We start from the raw sequence: 21,421 nt of genomic DNA, 5'->3' as shown, positions 1-21,421 counted from the left end.
AGGTCGGGAGCCTCCAGAGCCCAGGGAATGACTCATGTCGGGAATGGGGAGAGGGGACGGGGAACAGGAGAGGGGAACTGGGATGGGGAGGGGGAACTGGGATGTGGGAGATGGGAACTGGGATGGGGAGATGGGAACTGGGATGGGGAGAGGGGAAATGGGATGGGGAGATGGAAAATGGGATGGGGAGAGGGGAACTGGGATGGGGAGATGGGAGCTGGGATGGGGAGAGGGGAACTGGGATGGGGAGATGGGAACTGGGATGGGGAGAGGGGAAATGGGATGGGGAGAGGGGAAATGGGATGGGGAGATGGGAACTGGGATGGGGAGGGGGAACTGGGATGTGGGAGATGGGAACTGGGATGGGGAGATGGGAGCTGGGATGGGGAGAGGGGAAATGGGATGGGGAGATGGGAACTGGGATGGGGAGATGGGAACTGGGATGGGGAGATGGGGACTGGGATGGGGAGATGGGGACTGGGATGGGGAGATGGGGACTGGGATGGGGAGATGGAACTGGGATGGAGGAGCAGGGAGCTGGGATGGAGGAGCAGGAAATGGGATAAAGGAACAGGAACTGGGGTGGAGGCTGCTCCAAACCCCACCTGCACCTGGCACGGGAACGAATCCCTGTTCCCACCTCTGGGATGGGATCTGGTGTTCCAGTGTGGGGCTGGGGGAGCAGGGATCCCTGTTCCCACCCCAAAAATCCCCGGAGCAGAAGAGGAGCTGCGGGAGCCGGGAGCACTGGGATCCCCCTGGACTCAGCTCAGCAGGGAGCAGAATTCTTGGGAATAAAGATCCGTGGGATACTTCCCAGCAGGAGAAGTTCCTCCACCTTTTCCCGGTTCCCGGGGACGCGGCAGCTGCCACCACAGCTTGTGTTGGATCCGGCTGCTCCCACCTTGGCTCGGGATGGAGCCGGGAAAGCGGGAACAGCCGGCAGCCACAGCATCCCGGGAATCACATCCAACCATCCTGAGAGCCACAGCATCCCGGGAATCACATCCAACCATCCTGAGAGCCACAGCATCCTGGGAATCGCATCCCAACCATCCCATCAGCATCCCGGGAATCGCATCCCAACCATCCCATCAGCATCCCGGGAATCACATCCCAACCATCCCCAGAGCATCCCGGGAATCACATCCAACCATCCCCAGAGCCACAGCATCCCGGGAATCACATCCCAACCATCCCCAGAGCATCCCGGGAATCGCATCCCAACCATCCCATCAGCATCCCGGGAATCACATCCAACCATCCCCAGAGCCACAGCATCCCGGGAATCACATCCCAACCATCCTGAGAGCCACAGCATCCCGGGAATCACATCCAACCATCCCCAGAGCATCCCGGGAATCACATCCCAACCATCCCGAGAGCCACAGCATCCCAGGAATCACATCCAACCATCCCATCGACATCCCAGGAATCACATCCAACCATCCCATCGACATCCCAGGAATCACATCCAACCATCCCAACAGCATCCCGGGAATCGCATCCCAACCATCCCATCAGCATCCCGGGAATCACATCCAACCATCCCATGATCCACAGCATCCCTGATCCACAGCACCCCACGAGCTGCAGCACCCACCAGATACAGCAACCCCATAACCCCACACCCCATAACCCACAGCACCCCATAACCCCACACCCCATAACCCACACCCCATAACCCCACACCCCATAACCCACACCCCATAACCCCACATCCCATAACCCCGCACGCTCCCCATCCCCCCCGCCCTCATTCCCAGTGCCCAGGCCCTGCCAGGGCTGCCGGGAATTCCCTCTCCAGCTGCAATTCCCAACTGGGGAGCCCCGGGATCCCCCTCACCCTGCTGGGAGCAGCCCTGGGGGGCTCTGGGTGGCCCAGTGACCCCAGTGACCCCACTGACCCCATTGACACCCGAGGCCTGTCCCAGTGACCCCAGTGATCCCACTGACCCCAGTGACCCCAGTGACACCCGGGGCCTGTCCCAGTCACCCCACTGACCCCACTGACCCCACTGACCCCAGTGACACCCGGGGCCTGTCCCAGTGACCCCACTGACCCCAGTGACCCCAGTGATCCCAGTGACACCCGGGGCCTGTCCCAGTGACCCCACTGACCCCAGTGACCCCAGTGACACCTGGGGCCTGTCCCACTGACCCCACTGACCCCAGTGACCCCAGTGATCCCAGTGACACCTGGGGCCTGTCCCAGTGACCCCAGTGACCCCAGTGACACCCGGGGCCTGTCCCAGTGATCCCAGTGACACCCGGGGCCTGTCCCACTGACCCCAGTGACCCCAGTGACCCCAGTGACCCCAGTGACCCCAGTGATCCCAGTGACACCTGGGGCCTGTCCCAGTGACCCCAGTGACACCCGGGGCCTGTCCCACTGACCCCACTGATCCCAGTGACACCCAGGGCCTGTCCCTCTCCCCATCCCAGTGATCCCAGTGACCCCAGTGACACCCAGGGCCTGTCCCAGTGATCCCAGTGACCCCAGTGACACGTGGGGCCTGTCCCAGTGACCCCAGTGACACCCAGGGCCTGTCCCAGTGATCCCAGTGACCCCAGTGACACGTGGGGCCTGTCCCAGTGACCCCAGTGACATCCGGGGCCTGTCCCAGTGATCCCAGTGACCCCAGTGACACCCAGGGCCTGTCCCTCTCCCCATCCCAGTGATCCCACTGATCCCAGTGACACCTGGAGCCTGTCCCTGTCCCAGTGATCCCAGTGACACCAGTGACACCCATTGCCTGTCCCTGTCCCAGTGATCCCAGTGACCCCAGTGACACCCAGGGCCTGTCCCACTGACCCCAGTGACCCCAGTGACACCCGGGCCTGTCCCAGTGATCCCAGTGACACCTGGAGCCTGTCTATCTCCCATCCCAGTGACACCCAGGGCCTGTCCCAGTGACCCCAGTGACATCCAGGGCCTGTCCCAGCGATCCCAGTGACCCCAGTGACATCCAGGGCCTGTCCCAGCGATCCCAGTGACCCCAGTGACATCCAGGGCCTGTCCCAGCGATCCCAGTGACCCCAGTGACACGTGGGGCCTGTCCCAGTGATCCCAGTGACACCCAGGGCCTGTCCCTCTCCCCATCCCAGTGACACCCAGGTCCTGTCCCAGTGACCCCAGTGACACCCAGCGCCTGTCCCACAGGGAATGCTCCGGGTCCTTTTCCCTGCAGGAATCCTCCCAAACGTGGAACCCAACTTTTCCCAGAACCCTTTGGATTTTCCAGGGCCTTCCCTGCCCCTCTGCACCCACACAGCCCAAAAACATCCCCAAGAAAAGGGAATGGGGGACACAGGAGGACAACTGGCACCTCCTGGCACCTCCTGGCACCTCCTGGCACCCCCTGGAATGGGGGAAGATCCCTCGGGAAGCTCCCAGGGGAGTTAATTCCTCCTGCCTGGCTCTGGCACCCGATCCTTCCCCCCCGGAGCTCTTCCAGCAGCGCCAGCACCTCCAGGCCCCCCGTTGGGGACAGGATTTGTGTCCCCCCTGTCCCCCAGCCTTGCCGCGGATGAGGCAGCGGGATGGGAGGAGCTCTGGAGAGCTGTTGCCGTTGGAATTCCCCGGCTGGAATTCCCTGGGAATCGCAGGGACACGTGTCAGGGCTGCTTTGAGGTGCCAGGACACGTGTGAGGGACAATTGTCCCTCGCTTCGGGTGACAGCAGCTGACAAAACCCATCCCGGGCTGGAAAACATTCCCTGCTCCAGATGGTGGCACGATCCAGCTGGCAGCACCGGGAGCCGCAGGGATCCTGGGCTGATCCCAAAATCTGGGCAGCGGGAAAAGGGGGGAATTCTGCCCCTGTGACCCGCCCAGGTGAGACCCCACCCGCGGATCCCAGAATCAGCGGGACATGGAGCTGCTGGAGCGAGGCCAGAGGAGCCCTGGAGCTGCTCCGAGGGCTGGATCAGGCTGGGAGAGCTGGGAATGTTCACCTGGAGAAGGGAAGGATCCAGGGAATCCTTGGAGCCCCTTCCCGAGCCTAAAGGGGCTCCAGGAGAGCTGGGATTTGGGAAAGGGCTGGAGGGGCAGGAGGCAGGGAATGGCTTCCCAGTGGGAAAGGGGAGCCTGGAGTGGGATCTTGGGAAGGAATTCCCAGCTGGGCTGGAATTCCCAGAGTCCCTGGATCCCTGGCAGTGCCCAAGGAAAGGTTGGGCAGGGATGGGATGGGGTGGGATGGGATGGGGTGCAGTGGGGTGCAGGTCCAGGGCTGGGTTCGGGGGATGGGCGCGGTTTGGGGCGCAGGTGGGGACGCGGATCCGGGGCAGGGTTGGGTTTGGGAGCTGCTCCCGGTGGGGACGCGGGTTCAGGCAGGATTGGGATTGGGGTTTGGGAGCTGGGGACGCGGGTTCAGGCAGGATTGGGATTGGGGTTTGGGAGCCGGGGACGCGGGTTCAGGCGGGATTGGGATTGGGGTTTGGGAGCTGGGGACGCGGGTTCAGGCGGGATTGGGATTGGGGTTTGGGAGCTGAGGACGCGGGTTCAGGCAGGATTGGGATTGGGGTTTGGGAGCTGAGGACGCGGGTTCAGGCGGGATTGGGATTGGGGTTTGGGAGCTGGGGACGCGGGTTCAGGCGGGATTGGGATTGGGGTTTGGGAGCTGAGGACGCGGGTTCAGGCGGGATTGGGATTGGGGTTTGGGAGCTGGGGACGCGGGTTCAGGCGGGATTGGGATTGGGGTTTGGGAGCTGGGGATGCGGATTCAGGCGGGATTGGGATTGGGGTTTGGGAGCTGAGGACGCGGGTTCAGGCGGGATTGGGATTGGGGTTTGGGAGCTGAGGACGCGGGTTCAGGCGGGATTGGGATTGGGGTTTGGGAGCCGCTCCCGCTGGGGTCGCGGCTCCTGGCACCGGCTGCGCTTCGTGGTGCGGGCGGGTGTCCCCAGCGGCGGGGACACGGCCCCGTGCGACACCCGCGTGTCGGGCCGCGCGTGCGGGGGGTCCCCGGTGCTGAAGGACAGCTCCGCCCCCTCCTCCTCATCCCTCCCCCTCCTCCCTCCCCATCCCTCCCCATCCCTCCCTCCTCCCGCTCCTCCGCCGGCCCCGCCGCCGCCGCCGCGGCCGCCGCAGCCGCGCCTCGGCCGCCTCCCCCGGCCGCCCGCCCGCCGCCGCTGCCGGGCTCTGCCGCCATGCCCCAGCCGGCCCCGCCGCGCCCCGCAGCCGCCGCCGGCGCACCATGAAGCGGCAGAACGTGCGGACGCTGGCGCTCATCCTGTGCACCTTCACCTACCTGCTGGTGGGCGCCGCCGTCTTCGACGCGCTCGAGTCCGAGGCGGAGACGGCGGAGAAGCGGCGGCTGGAGGCCAAGAGCCAGGAGCTCAAGAACAAGTACAACCTGAGCGCCGAGAGCTACCGGGAACTCGAGCGGGTCGTGCTCAAGCTCAAGCCGCACAAGGCCGGCGTCCAGTGGAAATTCGCCGGCTCCTTCTACTTCGCCATCACCGTCATCACCACCATAGGTACCGGCTGCCCCCGCCCCGCCCGACTCCCCGCGGGCAGCTCCCGGATTTTTCCCCAAGTGCCCAGCCCCGGTGGGATCGGGGGATGCACCCGGGAAGCACCGGGAAAGCTCCGCCTGTCCCCGAGGGAGCGGGGAAAATCGGGAGCTCGGTTCTTTCGCTGCACGGAGCGGCCCCACGGCTGCCGGCCCTGCCGCCCGTCCCGGTGGGATCGGGGCGATCCTTCCCCGCCTCCTCCGGTACCGGGAAACACCCGCCGGGACCCCCCTGTCTCCCATCCCGCTGGGAAAATCGGGGCGATCCCGCTGCCCGGACCCCCTTGTCTCCCATCCCGGTGGGATCGGGGCGATCCCGCTGTCCGGACCCCCCTGTCACCCATCCCTCTGGGAAAATCGGGGCGATCCCGCTGCCCGGACCCCCCTGTCTCCCATCCCGGTGGGATCGGGGCGATCCCGCTGCCCGGACCCCCCTGTCACCCATCCCTCTGGGATCGGGGCGATCCCGCTGCCCGGACCCCCCTGTCTCCCATCCTGGTGGGATCGGGGCGATCCCTCTCTGGCTCCTCCGGCACCGGGAAAACTCCCCCTGCACTCCCGTGTCTCCCATCCCGCTGGGATCGGGGCCATTCCCCCCGCCAAGCCCCCGGGAATTCCCCCCAAATCCCCGTTCCCGCAGCGCCGGGACTTCCCCGCCTCTCTCACCCGGAAATCACCGCCAGACCCCCGGCACCGGGGGATTCTCCCGGCCGGGATTCTCCGAACCCCCGGGATGTTCCCGGAGTCGCTGCCACCCCCCCGCCGGTGGCTCCGCTGCCCCGGACCCCCCTGTGGGACCCCCAGCCCGGGGGGAGGGGACAGAGACGTGTCCCCCCCCTGCCAGGCCCTACCGGGGGTGTCACCGCTGTCCCCCAGGGTTGTCCCCACCCCTGACCCCACCCTGGGAAGCGTCACTGGGGGGGTGTCCCCCTTCGGGGCAGGGGCTGCAGGGGCTGGGGGGGCTCCGGGGTCCCCCGGGTTCCCGATGTCCTGTCATCGTCACCCCCTGTCACCCCCCGTCACCCCCTTGTCACCCCCCTGTCACCCACATTGTCACCCCCCTGTCACCCACACTGTCACCCCCGTCACCCTCTGTCACCCCCGTCACCCTCTGTCACCCCCCTGTCACCCACATTGTCACCCCTCTGTCACCCACACTACCCCTGTCACCCACGCTGTCACCCCCTGTCACCCCCCTGTCACCCCCTGTCACCCACATTGTCATCACCCTGTCACCCCCCTGTCACCCCCATCACCCTCTGTCACCCCCCTGTCACCCACATTGTCATCACCCTGTCACCCCCCTGTCACCCCCATCACCCTCTGTCACCCCCCTGTCACCCACATTGTCATCACCCTGTCACCCCCCTGTCACCCCCATCACCCCCTGTCACCCCTCCATCACCCACACTGTCACCCCCATTGTCACCCTCCTGTCACCCCCTGTCACCCCTCCATCACCCACACTGTCACCCCCATTGTCACCCGCACTGTCACCCCCTGTCACCCCTCTGTCACCCCTCTGTCCTTTGGGTCCCCTCCAGGGGTGGTCGGGGTCACCCAGTGTCCCCTGGTCACCAACTGCCCCCCAAAGCGCTCTGGGAGGGCCTGGGGGACAGCGAGGGGACAGTGAGGGGACAGTGAGGGGACAGCGGGGGGACAGTGAGGGGACAGCGAGGGGACAGCGAGGGGACAGTGAGGGGACAGTGAGGGGACAGCAGGGGGACAGCGAGGGGACAGCGAGGGGACAGCAGGGGGACAGCGAGGGGACAGCGAGGGGACAGCAGGGGGACAGCGGGGGTGATTTCGGGGTGTCTGTTTGTCCCCGGAGCTGTGACACGGATTTTGGGCCGTCCCTGTGCATTCCCAGCATTGGGACACGGATGTTGGGGTGGCTGTTTGTTCCCGGGGCTGGAATCCCGGTGTTGGGGTGCTCGGCGATTCCCAGGGTTGGGATGTGGATATTGGGGGGTTCCCAGGACCGAAATCCTAAGGTTGGGATGCAAAATCATTCCCGGAGCTGAAATACCGGGATTGGGGTGTTTGGTATTCCCAGGGCTGTTATCCCGGTGTTCTTTATTCCCAGAGCTGTTATCCCGGTGTCAGGGTGTTATTCCAGAGCTGTTATCCCGGTGTCAGGACGTTATTCCAGAGCTGTTATCCCGGTGTTTGTTATTCCCGTTATCCCGGTGTCAGGGTGTTATTCCCAGAGCTGTCATCCCAGTATTTGTTATTCCCGCACTCCAGGTGCTCATTATTCCCGTGGCTCTTTTCCCAGTGTTTATTATTCCCGGTATCTCAGTGTTTATTACTCCCAGTATCCCGGTGTTTGCTATTCCCATTATCCCGGTGTTTGCTATTCCCATTATCCCGCTGTCAGGGTGTTTGTCATTCCCGGTATCCCGGTGTTTGTCATTCCCATTATCCCGGTGTTTGTCATTCCCATTATCCCAGTGTTTTTCATTCCCAGTATCCCGGTGCTGTCAGGGTGTTTGTCACTCCCGGTATCCTGGTGTTTTTCATTCCCAGTATCCCGCTGTCAGGGTGTTTGTCATTCCCAGTATCCCAGTGTTTGTCATTCCCTGTGTCCCGGTGTTTGCTATTCCCATTATCCCGGTGCTGTCAGGGTGTTTGTCATTCCCGGTATCCCGGTGTTTTTCATTCCCATTATCCCGGTGCTGTCAGGGTGTTTGTCACTCCCAGTATCCCGGTGTTTTTCATTCCCATCGTTATCCCAGTGCTGGCGCAGCTGCTGCCAGGTGGATCCCAGCTCTGGCCTTTCCCAGGATTCCCGATCCTGCTGCCAGGAGCAGCCGGAAAAGCTCTGGAAGTTGGGGGGGTGGGGGGGAGCTGGGAAGCTCCAGCGGGATCCAGCCCATCCCAAGGATCCTGGAATGCTGGAGAGGGACACAAATCCACCCGGATCCACTGGGATCCATCCCAAGGAACCGTGACCACGGGCAGGGACCGGGATCCCACTCTGCCTCTCCCGGGATTCCCAATCCCGCTGCCGGGAGCTGGGAATGCTGGAGTGGGGCTGATCCCAAGCCAACCATCTCATCCCAGAAATTCCTGCTGCTCCCGGTGCTCCAAACCTTTAAATCCTGGTGTTGGGCTCCATGGCTTTGGGATCGGGATGAGGATTCCCGGTATCGCAAATGTGTGTCCGGGGTGGGAATTGCAGAGGGAATGGCCCCCAATGGCTTTCCCTGTATCCAGCCTGGTTTTCCCGGGATTTCCAGGGATGTGGGAGAAGGGGCTCGGACATCCAGATGTGCGGGAAGATCGGTTTTCCCGAAATCCCATTATTTGGGTGTCTGGATATGCAGCAAAGCTGGGATGAGGCTGGAATGAGAGGAAACCCCTCCAGATCCAGGGAAAAGGGGTGGAAAACTCCATTCTTCCCATGGAATTGGGTTTTCCAGGGCAGGAAAAAAGGGATTTTTCCGGGAATTCCGCACCCAGCTCTCGGCGGGACAGGGAAAAGCCAGACTGGGATCGGGAAGCAGCTCCTGAGCCGGGGGAGATCCCGGTGGGATGGGAAGGAGGAAAACCCGGGATTACAGATCCCACTGGGAAAAGTTTGGATCCCTTTTGGGGTTTTTTTTCCCTTTATCCATGAAAAAAAAAAAAAAGCCAGGAGAGGAGCAGCTCCCGGAGCTGCTCCAAAGCAATTCCAGGGGCTGGGATGTCCCCACCCCGCAATTCCAGAGGCAGGGAAGGAGCGGGGCCGCCCTTGGAGCGCGCAGGTCCCCGGGGGGGTGGCGGTGTCACCCCGCGTGTCCCCTGTCACCTCTGCCGCTGTCCCGAGCCAGGGCGGGCTGCGCTGGCTTTGGATCGCTCCCAAAAAACTCCATCCCAAAAAACGTGATCCCAAAAAAACGCCATCCCAAAAGATGCGATCCCAAAAGATGCGATCCCAAAAGACGCCATCCCAAAAGATGTGATCCCAAAAGATGCGATCCCAAAAGATGCGATCCCAAAAGACGCCATCCCAAAAGACGCCATCCCAAAAGACGCCATCCCAAAAAAACGCCATCCCAAAAGATGCGATCCCAAAAGACGCGATCCCAAAAGACGCCATCCCAAAAGACGCCATCCCAAAAGATGCGATCCCAAAAGATGCGATCCCAAAAGACGGCATCCCAAAAGATGCGATCCCAAAAGATGCGATCCCAAAAAAACACCATCCCAAAAAAACGCCATCCCAAAAAAACGGCATCCCAAAAGATGCGATCCCAAAAGACGCCATCCCAAAAGACGCCATCCCAAAAAAACGCCATCCCAAAAGATGCGATCCCAAAAGACGCCATCCCAAAAGACACCATCCCAAAAAAAGTGATCCCAAAAGACACCATCCCAAAAGACACGATCCCAAAAAAACACCATCCCAAAAAGACGCCATCCCAAAAGCCGCCATCCCATCCTCCCCCCTCCCCCCCGGCCGCCAGCAGAGAGGGAGCAGGTGGCAAACGCCACCGCGGTGTCACCATCTGCCACCGCCCCGCCCGGGCCTTTGGCACGGGAACAGCGCCCGGAACCGGAGCCGGGAGGACACCGGGGCCCTTTGTCCCCACTGTCCCCTCCTGTCCCCTCCTGTCCCCCACTGTCCCCCCCTGTCCCCCCCTGTCCCCCACTGTCCCCCCCTGTCCCCCCCGTCCCCTCCTGTCCCCCACTGTCCCCCACTGTCCCCCCCTGTCCCCCCCTGTCCCCCCCTGTCCCCACTGTCACCCCCATCCCCTTTCTGTCCCCATCTGTCGTTCCCCCTGTCCCCCTTCTGTCCCCTCCCGTCCCCCTTCGGTCCCCAAAGTCCCCCTCGTGTCCCCTCCCGTCCCCCCCATCACCCCCCGTCCCCTCCTGCCCCCACAGCCCCTCCCGTTCCCCTCTGTCCCCATTTCTCACCCCCTTGTCCTCCTTCTGTCCCCAAATTCCCCCTCGTGTCCTCTCCGTGCCCCCTGTCCCCCCTTCTGCCCCATTTGTCACACCTCTGTCCCCTCCTGTCCCCCTCTGTCCCCACAGTCACTCCCTGACCCCTTCCTGTCCCCCCTTATCACCCCCTGTCCCCCCTTATCACCCCCCGTCCCCCCTTATCACCCCCTGTCCCCCCTTATCATCCCCGTCCCCCCTTATCACCCCCCGTCCCCCCTTATCACCCGCTGTCCCCCCTTATCACCCCCTCTATCACCCCCTGTCCCCTCCTGTCCCCTCCTGTCCCCCTCTGTCCCCACAGTCACTCCCTGACCCCTTCCTGTCCCCTCTTATCACCCCTCGTCCCCCCTTATCACCTCCTGTGCCCCCTTATCACCCCTCGTCCCCCGTTATCCCCCCCGTCCCCCCTTATCGCCCCCCTGTCCCCCCTTATCACCCCCTGTCCCCCCTTATCACCCCCCCTTATCACCCCCTGTCCCCCCTTATCACCCCCCTTATCACCCCCCTTATCACCCCCCTTATCACCCCCTGTCCCCCCTTATCACCCCCTTTATCACCCCTCTTATCACCCCCGTCCCCTCCTGTGCCCCCGGGCCGGTGCCCCCCCGCTGTTCCCAATCCATGGCATCCACGGCCCTTCCCTGCTCCCGGCCCTGGCACGGGGCAGGATTTGGGGTCAGCGCTGTCACCTCCAGCAGCGGGGCCACCGCCGGGGCTGAGGCTCTGAATTCCCTGGATTTGAGGGAAAAACTCCGGGAATATTTGGGAATTGCTGGGATAAGGAGCATGGAGCAGTTGGGGAACGGCCCCTTCGCCTTCCATCCCCCTCGGGACCTTCCTGTTCCACAAAAAACCAATTTCCGTGGAAATCTGTGGTGGCCCCTTGGAACAGGGAATGGGACTTGGAATTAACAGGAAAGGGGAAAAATTCCCACCGGAATTCCAGGGCTGGAATTCCTTCCATCCCCTCGGGACGTTGCTGTTCCCGTTCCACAAAAAAACCCATTCCCATGGAATTCACTGGTGGCACCTCCCGAACCATCCATAGGCTTTGGAATTAACAGGGAAGGGGGGAAATTCCACCGCAGTTCCAGGGCTGGAATTCCTGTTCCCTCCTGGCTTTTCCCGGGAGAGCGGTCCCGGCCATCCCTGGGGTTGTTGGAGCGTCCCATTCCCGGGAATTGTCAGAGAGCAGCACCGGAAAATCGGGATCGCTTCCCTCCCTTCCCAGTTGCCTTTCCCAGTTTCATACTGGGATTCCTGGGAGTTCTCTCTGGATCCTCTGCCAGGGATTTTCCCACCGGGAATGAGCAGGAAGGGGGTGGACGAGGACGTGGAGAATTCCTGTTGGGATCAGAGCCGCTTCCCGGTGGGATGGGGGTGTGGGGTGACAATCCCAGCCCGGATGGGATCCAGCGCCTTTTCCAGGGAATCTCTTCCCAAGGAGACTCCCGCAAACCCGAGGGTGGGGAGGCCTCATGTGGGTTTTCCCATGGGATTCAGCGCAGGGATCGGGATCGGGATCGGAGCCCCTCTGGATCCTCCCTCTCCCTCCATCCCTCTCCCATCCCCCTCTCCCGCCCAGGCCATAAATTCCCAGATTTTTTCCATCCGGGAGCGACAGCAGCCATCAATTCCCGGTCCTGGCCTTTCCCAGCGGATTCCTCCTTAAATCCCAGCAAATCCCGGCTGGGAGCAAGGAACGAACACCACGGGCCGGGGGGGGGGAGGGGGGGGCGGGATCTGGGCCAGGAAAAACCATCCCAGATTTCGGGAGGTTTGGGAGTTTTTCCCAATTTTTCCCGAGCACCGGGGCTGGTGGCTTGGGCTGGGTGTGGATCCAAGAGCCGGGATTGGGATTTCTGGGACGGACGGAATCAGCAGCTCCCAGGTGGAAGGGACTGGATCCATCCCTGCATCTCTCATTCCTGCCCTGCATCCCCATTCCCATCCCATGTTCCCATCCCATATTTCACATCCCATATCCCACATCCCACATCCCATATCCCACATCCCATATCCCATATCCCATATCCCACATCCCATATCCCACATCCCATATCCCATATCCCACATCCCATATCCCATATCCCACATCCCATATCCCACATCCCATATCCCACATCCCATATCCCACATCCCATATCCCATATCCCACATCCCATATCCCACATCCCATATCCCACATCCCATATCCCATATCCCACATCCCATATCCCATATCCCATATCCCACATCCCATATCCCACATCCCATATCCCATATCCCATATTTCACATCCCACATCCCACATCCCATATCCCACATCCCACATCCCACATCCCATATCCCATATCCCACATCCCATATCCCACATCCCACATCCCACATCCCATATCCCACATCCCATATCCCATATCCCACATCCCACATCCCATATCCCCCATCCCATATCCCACATCCCATATCCCATATCCCACATCCCATATCCCATATCCCACATCCCATATCCCACATCCCATATCCCATATCCCATATCCCGTATCCCATATCCCATATCCCGTATCCCATATCCCATATCCCACATCCCACATCCCATATCCCATATCCCGTATCCCATATCCCATATCCCGTATCCCATATCCCATATCCCACATCCCACATCCCATATCCCATATCCCGTATCCCGTATCCCATATCCCATATCCCATATCCCATATCCCCGTCCCACATCCCCATCCCAGGGATCCTTTGGAATCCTGCCCAGGGCCGGGGTCTCTGTCCCTCCTCAGGTGGGCTCAGGACCCCCTGGATGCTCCGGGAGGGAATTCCGTGCCTGGACCAGGATCCCCCTTTCCCGGGAAGGACCCGGCCCCCCATCCCTGCCCATTTTGGGACACAAATCCATCCTAAAATCCTTGTGGGACTTTTCATTCCCGCTGGAGCCGGTGCCCCCTCCCAAAGCTGGGACCACCCCCTTTGGGATATCCCATTCCCGGGATATCCCACCTTATCCATGGGCTCAGGACCCCCCTTCCTGCTGGGGGCCCCCCTTTTCCAGGGAGAGGGGAGGGCTGGCGGGGGGGGCCGGGAAGGGGCTGGCGAGGCCCCAGAATCCAAGGAAAAATTGCCAGTTTTGGCGCAAACAGGGAGCTTGGCCGGCGCCGGGATTTTCCATGACTCCATCCCGACCCCCCCCGGCTGCGGGAGGCGCTGGGGAAGGGGGGAATCAGCCACCCCCCCCCCCCCACCACCCCAAAAAATCCAGGAGGGATCCCAGTGTGGATGCAAATCCCTTTGGGAATGGCGCAGGAATTTGGGGGGATGTGGGAATAAAGGGGGGAGCTCAGGGTGCGGCCCCACATCCAAACCCCCCCGATCCCACTGGGAATGGGGAATCCTGGGAGTCCCCAATCCTTGGGATCCCATGGGGGCTCTCACGTTGTTCCAGCACCCCATCCATGGAATGACATCCCACTTTTCCGGGGTGGGGGGAAAGTGGGAGCGGGGGGAGACGGAGCAGAGGGGATTTTGGGATGTGGGAGGAGAGAGGGATGGAGGGAGGGAGGGAGGCATGGATGGATGGAGGGATGGATGGAGGGATCCATGGATCCATGGATGGAGGGATGGATGGAGGGATCCATGGATGGAGGGATGGATGGAGGGATCCATGGATGGAGGGATGGAGGGATCCATGGATGGATGGATCCATGGAGGGATGGATCCATGGATGGGTGGATCCATGGATGGGTGGATCCATGGATGGATGGATGGATGGATGGGTGGATCCATGGATGGATGGATGGATGGATGGGTGGATCCATGGATCCATGGAGGGATGGCTGGATCCATGGATCCATGGATGGGTGGATGGATGGATGGATCCATGCATGGATGGATGGATGGATGGGTGGATCCATGGATGGATGGATGGATGGATGGATGGATCCATGGACGGACAGATGGATGGATCCATGGAGGGATGGCTGGATCCATGGATCCATGGATGGGTGGATGGATACAAGGAACAGCTGCAACAGGAACAGTCGGCATTCTGGGTGTCCCAGGGGTCCCTCCAGCTCTTCATTCCCAGCTCATCCCACTCCAGATCCCATCCCTCTGCTCCGGCTGCAGGAGGTGTCCCTGGGCCCCTTCCCGCTGCCCTCAGCCCCATCCAGGGATTCTGGTGGCTCTGCAGGACCCAGGTGTCCCCCTGGCCGTGTCCCTCGGTGCCAGCTCCAGGTTTTCCCGGCACAGGCTGGAATTCCGCAGCCACCGGCACCTGCTGCCGTTCCCAGCTGCCCTCTCACGGCTCGGTTGCCATTCCCGGGAATGCGGGCGTCTCCTGGGGGACAGCTGGGTCCCCTCCCCCGGCCTGGGGACAGCTGGGATGGCCGGGCTCAGTCCTGGCGCTGGGAACAGTGGGATGCTGATCCTTACTGGGAGCACTGGGACAGTGATCCTTACTGGGAACAGTGGGATGCTGATCCTTACTGGGAGCACTGGGACAGTGATCCTTACTGGGAACAGTGGGATGCTGATCCTTACTGGGAGCACTGGGACTGTGACCCGTACTGGGAGCAGGATGCTGATCCTTACTGGGAGCACTGGGATATGGGGAAGGGCTGGCATGAGGAGACTCCATCCATCCCCCCGCCCCATTCCCTGAATCCCCTGTCCCATTCCCTGGATCCCCCTGTCCTGGTTCCCTGGATCCCCCTGTCCCATTCCCTGAATCCCCCTGCCCCATTCCCTGATTCCCCGACTCCCTGATTCCCCTATTCCCTGGTTCCCCCACCCCACTCCCCGATTCCCTGACTCCCTGACTCCCTGACTCCCTGATTCCCCGATTCCCCGACTCCCCGATTCCCTGACTCCCCGGCTCCCCGATTCCCTGACTCCCCAACTCCCTAATTCCCCGATTCCCTGGTTCCCCTGCCCCATTCCCTGGTTCCCCGCATCCCCCGCCCCACTCCCTGCGCTCCCTCCTGGAGGGCTCATCCCCCTCCCACCCTTCCAGCCTCATTCCCAGTGATCCTTTCCTGCCTTCCCAACCCTCTGCCCGCTCCAGCCGCGTCCCACTTTCCCCCTCGCCGTTCCCGTTCCCGCAGCTGTCCCGCTAATCCCGGCCGTCCATCGCTCCGACAGCCGGGCTTCGCTCCCGGCCCGGGGCCAGCCCTGCACCTGCTCCGGGGCCGGATCCAGCCCCGCTCCTCCATCCCTAAAAAGGCCAGGATCGGCCGCGTTCCTTCGGGACGTGTCATCCTCCCTCCCTGGGGACACGATCCCTGCTCCCGGCCCGCCCGCAGCGGGATCCCGACCCCGCCGTCCCTCGGCTCCAGCGCTCCCGGGACACCTCTGGGAGCTGGGAAGGACTGGGGGGGGGGGGGGGGGGGGGAGGGGGGCAGGAGGTGGGGAAGGAGCCGGGATTCCAGGGCTTATTCCCGGCGGATTTCCCGGCTGGAATGTGGCCCTGCTCTCCGACACAATTCCTCGCCAGCCGCGGCTCCCAGAGGGATTTGGGGGTCACCCCCTGTGCCGCTTTCCCGGGGTTTTCCCTCTCGCCGCTGGCTGGATCTGCCGTTCCCGACCTTCCCCCCATGCTCAGACGTGCCGGAGCTCAGGCAGCTCCTGCTAAAACCGGGGCCGGGGGGGGGGATCGGGGGATTGACGGACGCTTGGAGAGCTCATAAACTCCCTTCCCTCGGGAAAGAGGGCTAAAAATAGCTCCTGGAGGCTGGAGAGGGATGCAGAGGGATGGAGAGGCTGGAGGCGGCTGGAGAGGGCAGGAGCAGGCAGGGAAAGGCAGGAGGATGCTCAGGGAGGTTTTGGGAAGACACCCGTGGGCACTGCTGGAGGCTCCATCCCAAAATCCATTCCAAACAGCTGGAAAGGGGAGATTTGGGATGATGGGAAGGGGATGGTGGAGGGCGGGATGAGGGCTGGGGATGACTCTGGATTGAACACGAGGAGCAGGGAAGGGACTCAGGGAACAGGGAAAGGGCACAGGGAACAGGGAAAGGACACAAGGAGCAGGGAAAGGACACAGGGAGCAGGGAAAGGACACAGGGAACAGGGAGAGATGGACACAGGGAACAGGGAAAGGACACAGGGAGCAGGGAGAGATGGACACAGGGAACAGGGAAAGGACACAGGGAGCAGGGAGAGATGGACACAGGGAACAGGGAAAGGACAGAGGGAACAAGGAAAGGACACAGGGAGCAGGGAAAGGACACTGGGAGCAGGGAGAGATGGACACAGGGAACAGGGAAAGGACACAAGGAGCAGGGAAAGGACACAAGGAGCAGGGAGAGATGGACACAGGGAGCAGGGAGAGATGGACACAGGGAGCAGGGAGAGATGGACACAGGGAGCAGGGAGAGATGGACACAGGGAACAGGGAGAGATGGACACAGGGAACAAGGAAGGGAGGGAGAAGGACATGGGGAACAGGGAAGGGACATGAGGAGCATGGAGAGAGACAGAAGGGGCAGGAAGGGACACGAGGAACAGGGAAGGGACACGAGGGAGGAGCAGGGAGCACACGAGGAGCAGGCGATGCTCTCAGGGGATGCTCAGGGGATGCTCTCAGGGGATGCTCTCAGGGGATGCTCTCAGGGGATGCTCTCAGGTGATGCTCAGGTGATGCTCCAATGATGCTCGAGGGATGCTCAGGAGGTTCTCAGGTGATGCTCTCAGGTGATGCTCAGCTGATGCTCTCAGGTGTTTCTCAGCTGATGCTCTCAGGTGTTTCTCAGGTGATGCTCCAATGATGCTCAGGTGATGCTCTCAGGTGATGCTCTCAGGTGATGCTCCAATGATGCTCTCAGGTGTTTCTCAGGTGATGCTCTCAGCTGATGCTCAGGTGTTTCTCAGGTGATGCTCTCAGGTGATGCTCAGGTGATGCTCCAATGATGCTCGAGGGATGCTCAGGTGGTTCTCAGGTGATGCTCTCAGCTGATGCTCAGGTGATGCTCTCAGGTGTTTCTCAGGTGATGCTCCAATGATGCTCTCAGGTGATGCTCTCAGGTGTTTCTCAGGTGATGCTCCAATGATGCTCTCAGGTGATGCTCTCAGGTGTTTCTCAGCTGATGCTCCAATGATGCTCGGGGGATGCTCAGCTGATGCTCTCAGGTGTTCCTCAGGTGATGCTCTCAGGTGATGCTCAGGTGATATTTTTTGGTGATGCTCAGGTGTTGCTCTCCAGAGATGCTCTCAGGTGCCTCTCTCAGGTGTTGCTCTCTCTCCATCGATTCCCTCCCACTGATTCCCTCTCCATCAATTTCCTCTCTGTTGTTTCCCTCTCCATGGATTCCCTCTCCATTGATTCTCTCCCCATTTGATTCCCTCTCCATGGATTCCCTCTGCATTGATTCCCTCTCTGTTGATTCCCTCTCCATCGATTCCCTCTCCGTTGATTCCCTCTCTGCCGATTCCATCCCTCCCTGTCTCCCACAGAGACGATCCCATGGCAGCCCCTCCCTGGAGGAGATCCCACCATCCCGGTTTTCCCCTCGCTCCAGCTCAATCCTTGTCCCCCCCAGGGTGGCAGCGAGGGGGACACAGGGTCAGGATTAGGGACAGGGGCCGGATGAGCTGCTCTCGGCATTCCCAAGGATTTGGGGGACTGGTCTGGGATAGGCCTTGGAAAAGGGGCCCAGGGCCTGTCCCAGGAAAGCTCCGAGTCCCAGAGAAGGGTTTGGAATCTCCCGGGCAGCCCCTGCTCCTGTCTGCTCCCAGGTTTCCTGGGAAAGGGAAAGGAAAAGGGAGAGGGAAAGGAGGGAAGTGGAAAGGAAAGAGAAAAGGGGGAAGGGAAAAAGAGAAAGGGAAAAGAGGGAAAGGAGGAAAATGAAAAACAGAAAAAGGGAAAGTAAGAAAGAAAAGGAAAAGGGAATTGGAAAAGGGGAAAGGACACGGAAAGGGATGGAAAGGAAAAGGAAAGAAAGAAGAAAAGGAAGAAAAGGAAAAAGAGAAAGGGAAAGAAAAAAGGTGAGGAAAAGGGAAGACAAAGGGAAAGGAGGAAAAGGAGAAGGAACAGAAAAGGAGAAAAAGGAGAAAAAGGAGGAAAAGAGAAAAATGAGAAAGAAGAAAGAGAAAGGGAAAGGAAGAAAGAGAAGGAAAGGGAAAGGGATTGGAAAGGGATGGAAAAGGAAAAGGAGGAAAGGGACAGGGACAGGGACAGGAAAAGGGACAGGAAAAGAGGAACAGCGGGTTCCTGCCACCCCCATCCCAAGGCCTGAGCTGGCCCTGGCCAGGCCATCCCGGGATCCATCCGGGAGCGCCGATCCGCCGGCACGGAGCGGGATAAATCCCATCTGCAGCGTCGAGGGATTACGGGAGCGCAGCTGCTGCCGGGGCTGGATGCGGATGCAGCCCCTGGATGGCGGGAACTGGGGCACCGGGACGGGGGCAGGGCGGGGGTGACAGAGGACAAACGGAGCCCGTGCCCCCCGAGACCGCCAGAATTCCCCATCTCCCCATCTCTGCGGCTCTGGGATGGGAATTTTGGGGAGTGGGATCTCCAGTGCCCAAAGCCAGGGGTCCATCCAAACATCGTCACTGGCACAGGATTCCCAGGGAAGCTGTGGCTGTCCCCTGGATCCCTGGGAGTGTCCAAGGAAAAGCTGGATGGGGCTTGGAGCAGCCTGGGAGAGTGGAAGGTGTCGGGGTTGGAACGAGGTGGGATTTGAGGTCCGTCCCTCCCCCCCAAACCATTCCAGGATTCCATGCTAAAGGACACTCAGAATCCATTCAGAGGGATCTTTGTGGAAGTCGGGGATGGAAAAGGGAGGAAAAGGGAAGGGAGACCCTTCCTGGAGTCCTGAGATTCCAAGTGAAGCCCCTCGTTCCTGAAACTCTTTCTTGGAGAGGAGTCAGGATGGGGATGGATCCAATGCCAGGCTGGGAGAGCTGGGAATGTTCACCTGGAGAAGGGAAAGATCCAGGGAATCCTTGGAGCCCCTTCCCGAGCCTAAAGGGGCTCCAGGAGAGCTGGGATTTGGGAAAGGGGTGGAGGGGCAGGAGGCAGGGAATGGCTTCCCAGTGGGAAAGGGGAGCTCGGGGTGGGATCTTGGGAAGGAATTCCCGGCTGGGTTGGAATTCCCAGAGAAGCTGTGGCTGCCCCTGGATCCCTGGCAGTGTCCAAGGCCAGGCTGGAGCACCCTGGGATCATGGTGAGAAGGTGTCAGGATTGGGATGAGCTTTAATTTCCTTTCCCACCCAAACCATTCCGGGGTTCCTCCACTCCCGCGCTTCCGAGCGCCCTTCCCCACTTCCCGATTCCCGCCGGGAGCACGGATCTGACCCCTCTCTCCCTTCTCCCCAGGCTACGGGCACGCGGCGCCCAGCACGGACGGCGGGAAGGTTTTCTGCATGCTCTACGCGCTGCTGGGCATCCCCCTGACGCTGGTGATGTTCCAGAGCCTGGGCGAGCGCATCAACACCTGGGTGCGCTCGCTGCTGCGGCGCCTCAAGAAGCGCCTGGGCATGCGGCGGCCGGAGGTGTCCATGGCCAACATGGTGACCATCGGCTTCTTCTCGTGCGTCAGCACGCTCTGCATCGGCGCCGCCGCCTTCTCGCACTACGAGAACTGGAGCTTCTTCCAGGCCTACTACTACTGCTTCATCACGCTGACCACCATCGGCTTCGGCGACTACGTGGCGCTGCAGAAGGACCAGGCGCTGCAGACGCAGCCGCAGTACGTGGCCTTCAGCTTCGTCTACATCCTGGCGGGGCTCACGGTCATCGGCGCCTTCCTCAACCTGGTGGTGCTGCGCTTCATGACCATGAACGCCGAGGACGAGCGCCGGGACGCCGAGCAGCGGGCGCTGCTCAGCCGGGCCGCCCGGCCCGGTGCCGTCCCCGCCGTCCCCGAGGCCGCCGCGGTGGCCCCGGCCGAGAGCGGCTTCCGGAACGTCTACGCCGAGGTGCTGCACTTCCAGTCCATGTGCTCGTGCCTGTGGTACAAGAGCCGCGAGAAGCTGCAGTATTCCATCCCCATGATCATTCCCAGGGATTTGTCCAGCTCGGACACGGGCGTGGAGCGCAGCCACTCCTCGCCCGCCCGCTGTCCCGAGACTCCGGAGCACCGGTGCTTCTGCCATTCCCGGCGTTCCGCCATCAGCTCCGTGTCCACCGGGCTCCAGAGCCTGGCGGCCTTCCCGGGATTCGCCAAGCGCCGCAGCTCCGTGTAGGCCCTTCGCCCCCTGGCCCGGATCCCGAGGAAGCTGCTCCGGACTCCGGAACGACGCCGGAGAGGGCCCGTCCCGGTTCGCTCCAGATTGGGATTTTAATTTAAACCTCTTGGATTTTTATTTCACAAAAAAAAAAAAACCCCACTCCTTGAAAATGTGAAAGTTGGGAGAGCGGGAGAGCCTCGGAATCCAGCGGGATTGGGGGGGCACCTCCCAGTCCTGCCCTCTCCACGCTCTGGATCCTCGGGAATTCCCCGGGAAGTGCAGACGGATCCCACGGCCATGGAAATCAGGCTAAGAGGGGCTTAGCCGGAGCTTTTCCACATCAGGCGGCCGGAAAAGCAGCTGGGAGTCACGTAGGCTGCTCCAAACCCTGCCCTTCCCGGGATTTGGGGTCCTCTTAACCCTTTGTGGGGGGGCAACGCTGGGAGTCCATGGGATTTAGCAGGAATCACCCACGGGATTCAGCGGGAATCACCCACGGGATTCAGCGGGAATCACCCTCGGGATTCAGCGGGAATCGCCCGCGGGATTCAGCGGGAATCACCCACGGGATTCAGCGGGAATCACCCACGGGATTCAGCAGGAATCACCTGTGGGATTCAGCGGGAATCGCCCGCGGGATTCAGCGGGAATCACCCGCGGGATTCAGCGGGAATTGCCCGTGGGATTTATGGGGAATCACCCGTAGGATTCAGCGGGAATCGCCCGTGGGATTTATGGGGAATCACCCGTAGGATTCAGCGGGAATCGCCCGTGGGATTTATGGGGAATCACCCGCGGGATTCAGCGGGAATCACCCAT

The 21,421-nt window shown here is 61.4% G+C and overlaps 1 protein-coding gene across 1 annotated transcript; it reads left to right on the top strand.

Annotated features, from left to right (window-relative positions):
* Positions 1 to 5,197: 5,197 nt before the first annotated feature.
* Positions 5,198 to 20,691, top strand: KCNK3 (potassium two pore domain channel subfamily K member 3; the record flags this gene model as incomplete). The annotated part of the gene is made up of 2 exons (XM_082300322.1): positions 5,198 to 5,480; positions 19,749 to 20,691. 2 exons carry the CDS (start codon positions 5,198 to 5,200, stop codon positions 20,615 to 20,617), a joined length of 1,152 nt encoding a protein of 383 aa, XP_082156448.1. The 3' UTR covers positions 20,618 to 20,691.
* Between the last annotated feature and the right edge of the window lie 730 nt (positions 20,692 to 21,421).

Source organism: Coloeus monedula (assembly GCF_965178545.1).
Source record: "Coloeus monedula genome assembly, chromosome: 2".
NCBI lineage: Eukaryota > Metazoa > Chordata > Aves > Passeriformes > Corvidae > Coloeus > Coloeus monedula.
The sequence above is the reverse complement of the archived record's forward strand: the minus strand, read 5'-3'. Positions and strand labels throughout refer to the sequence as shown.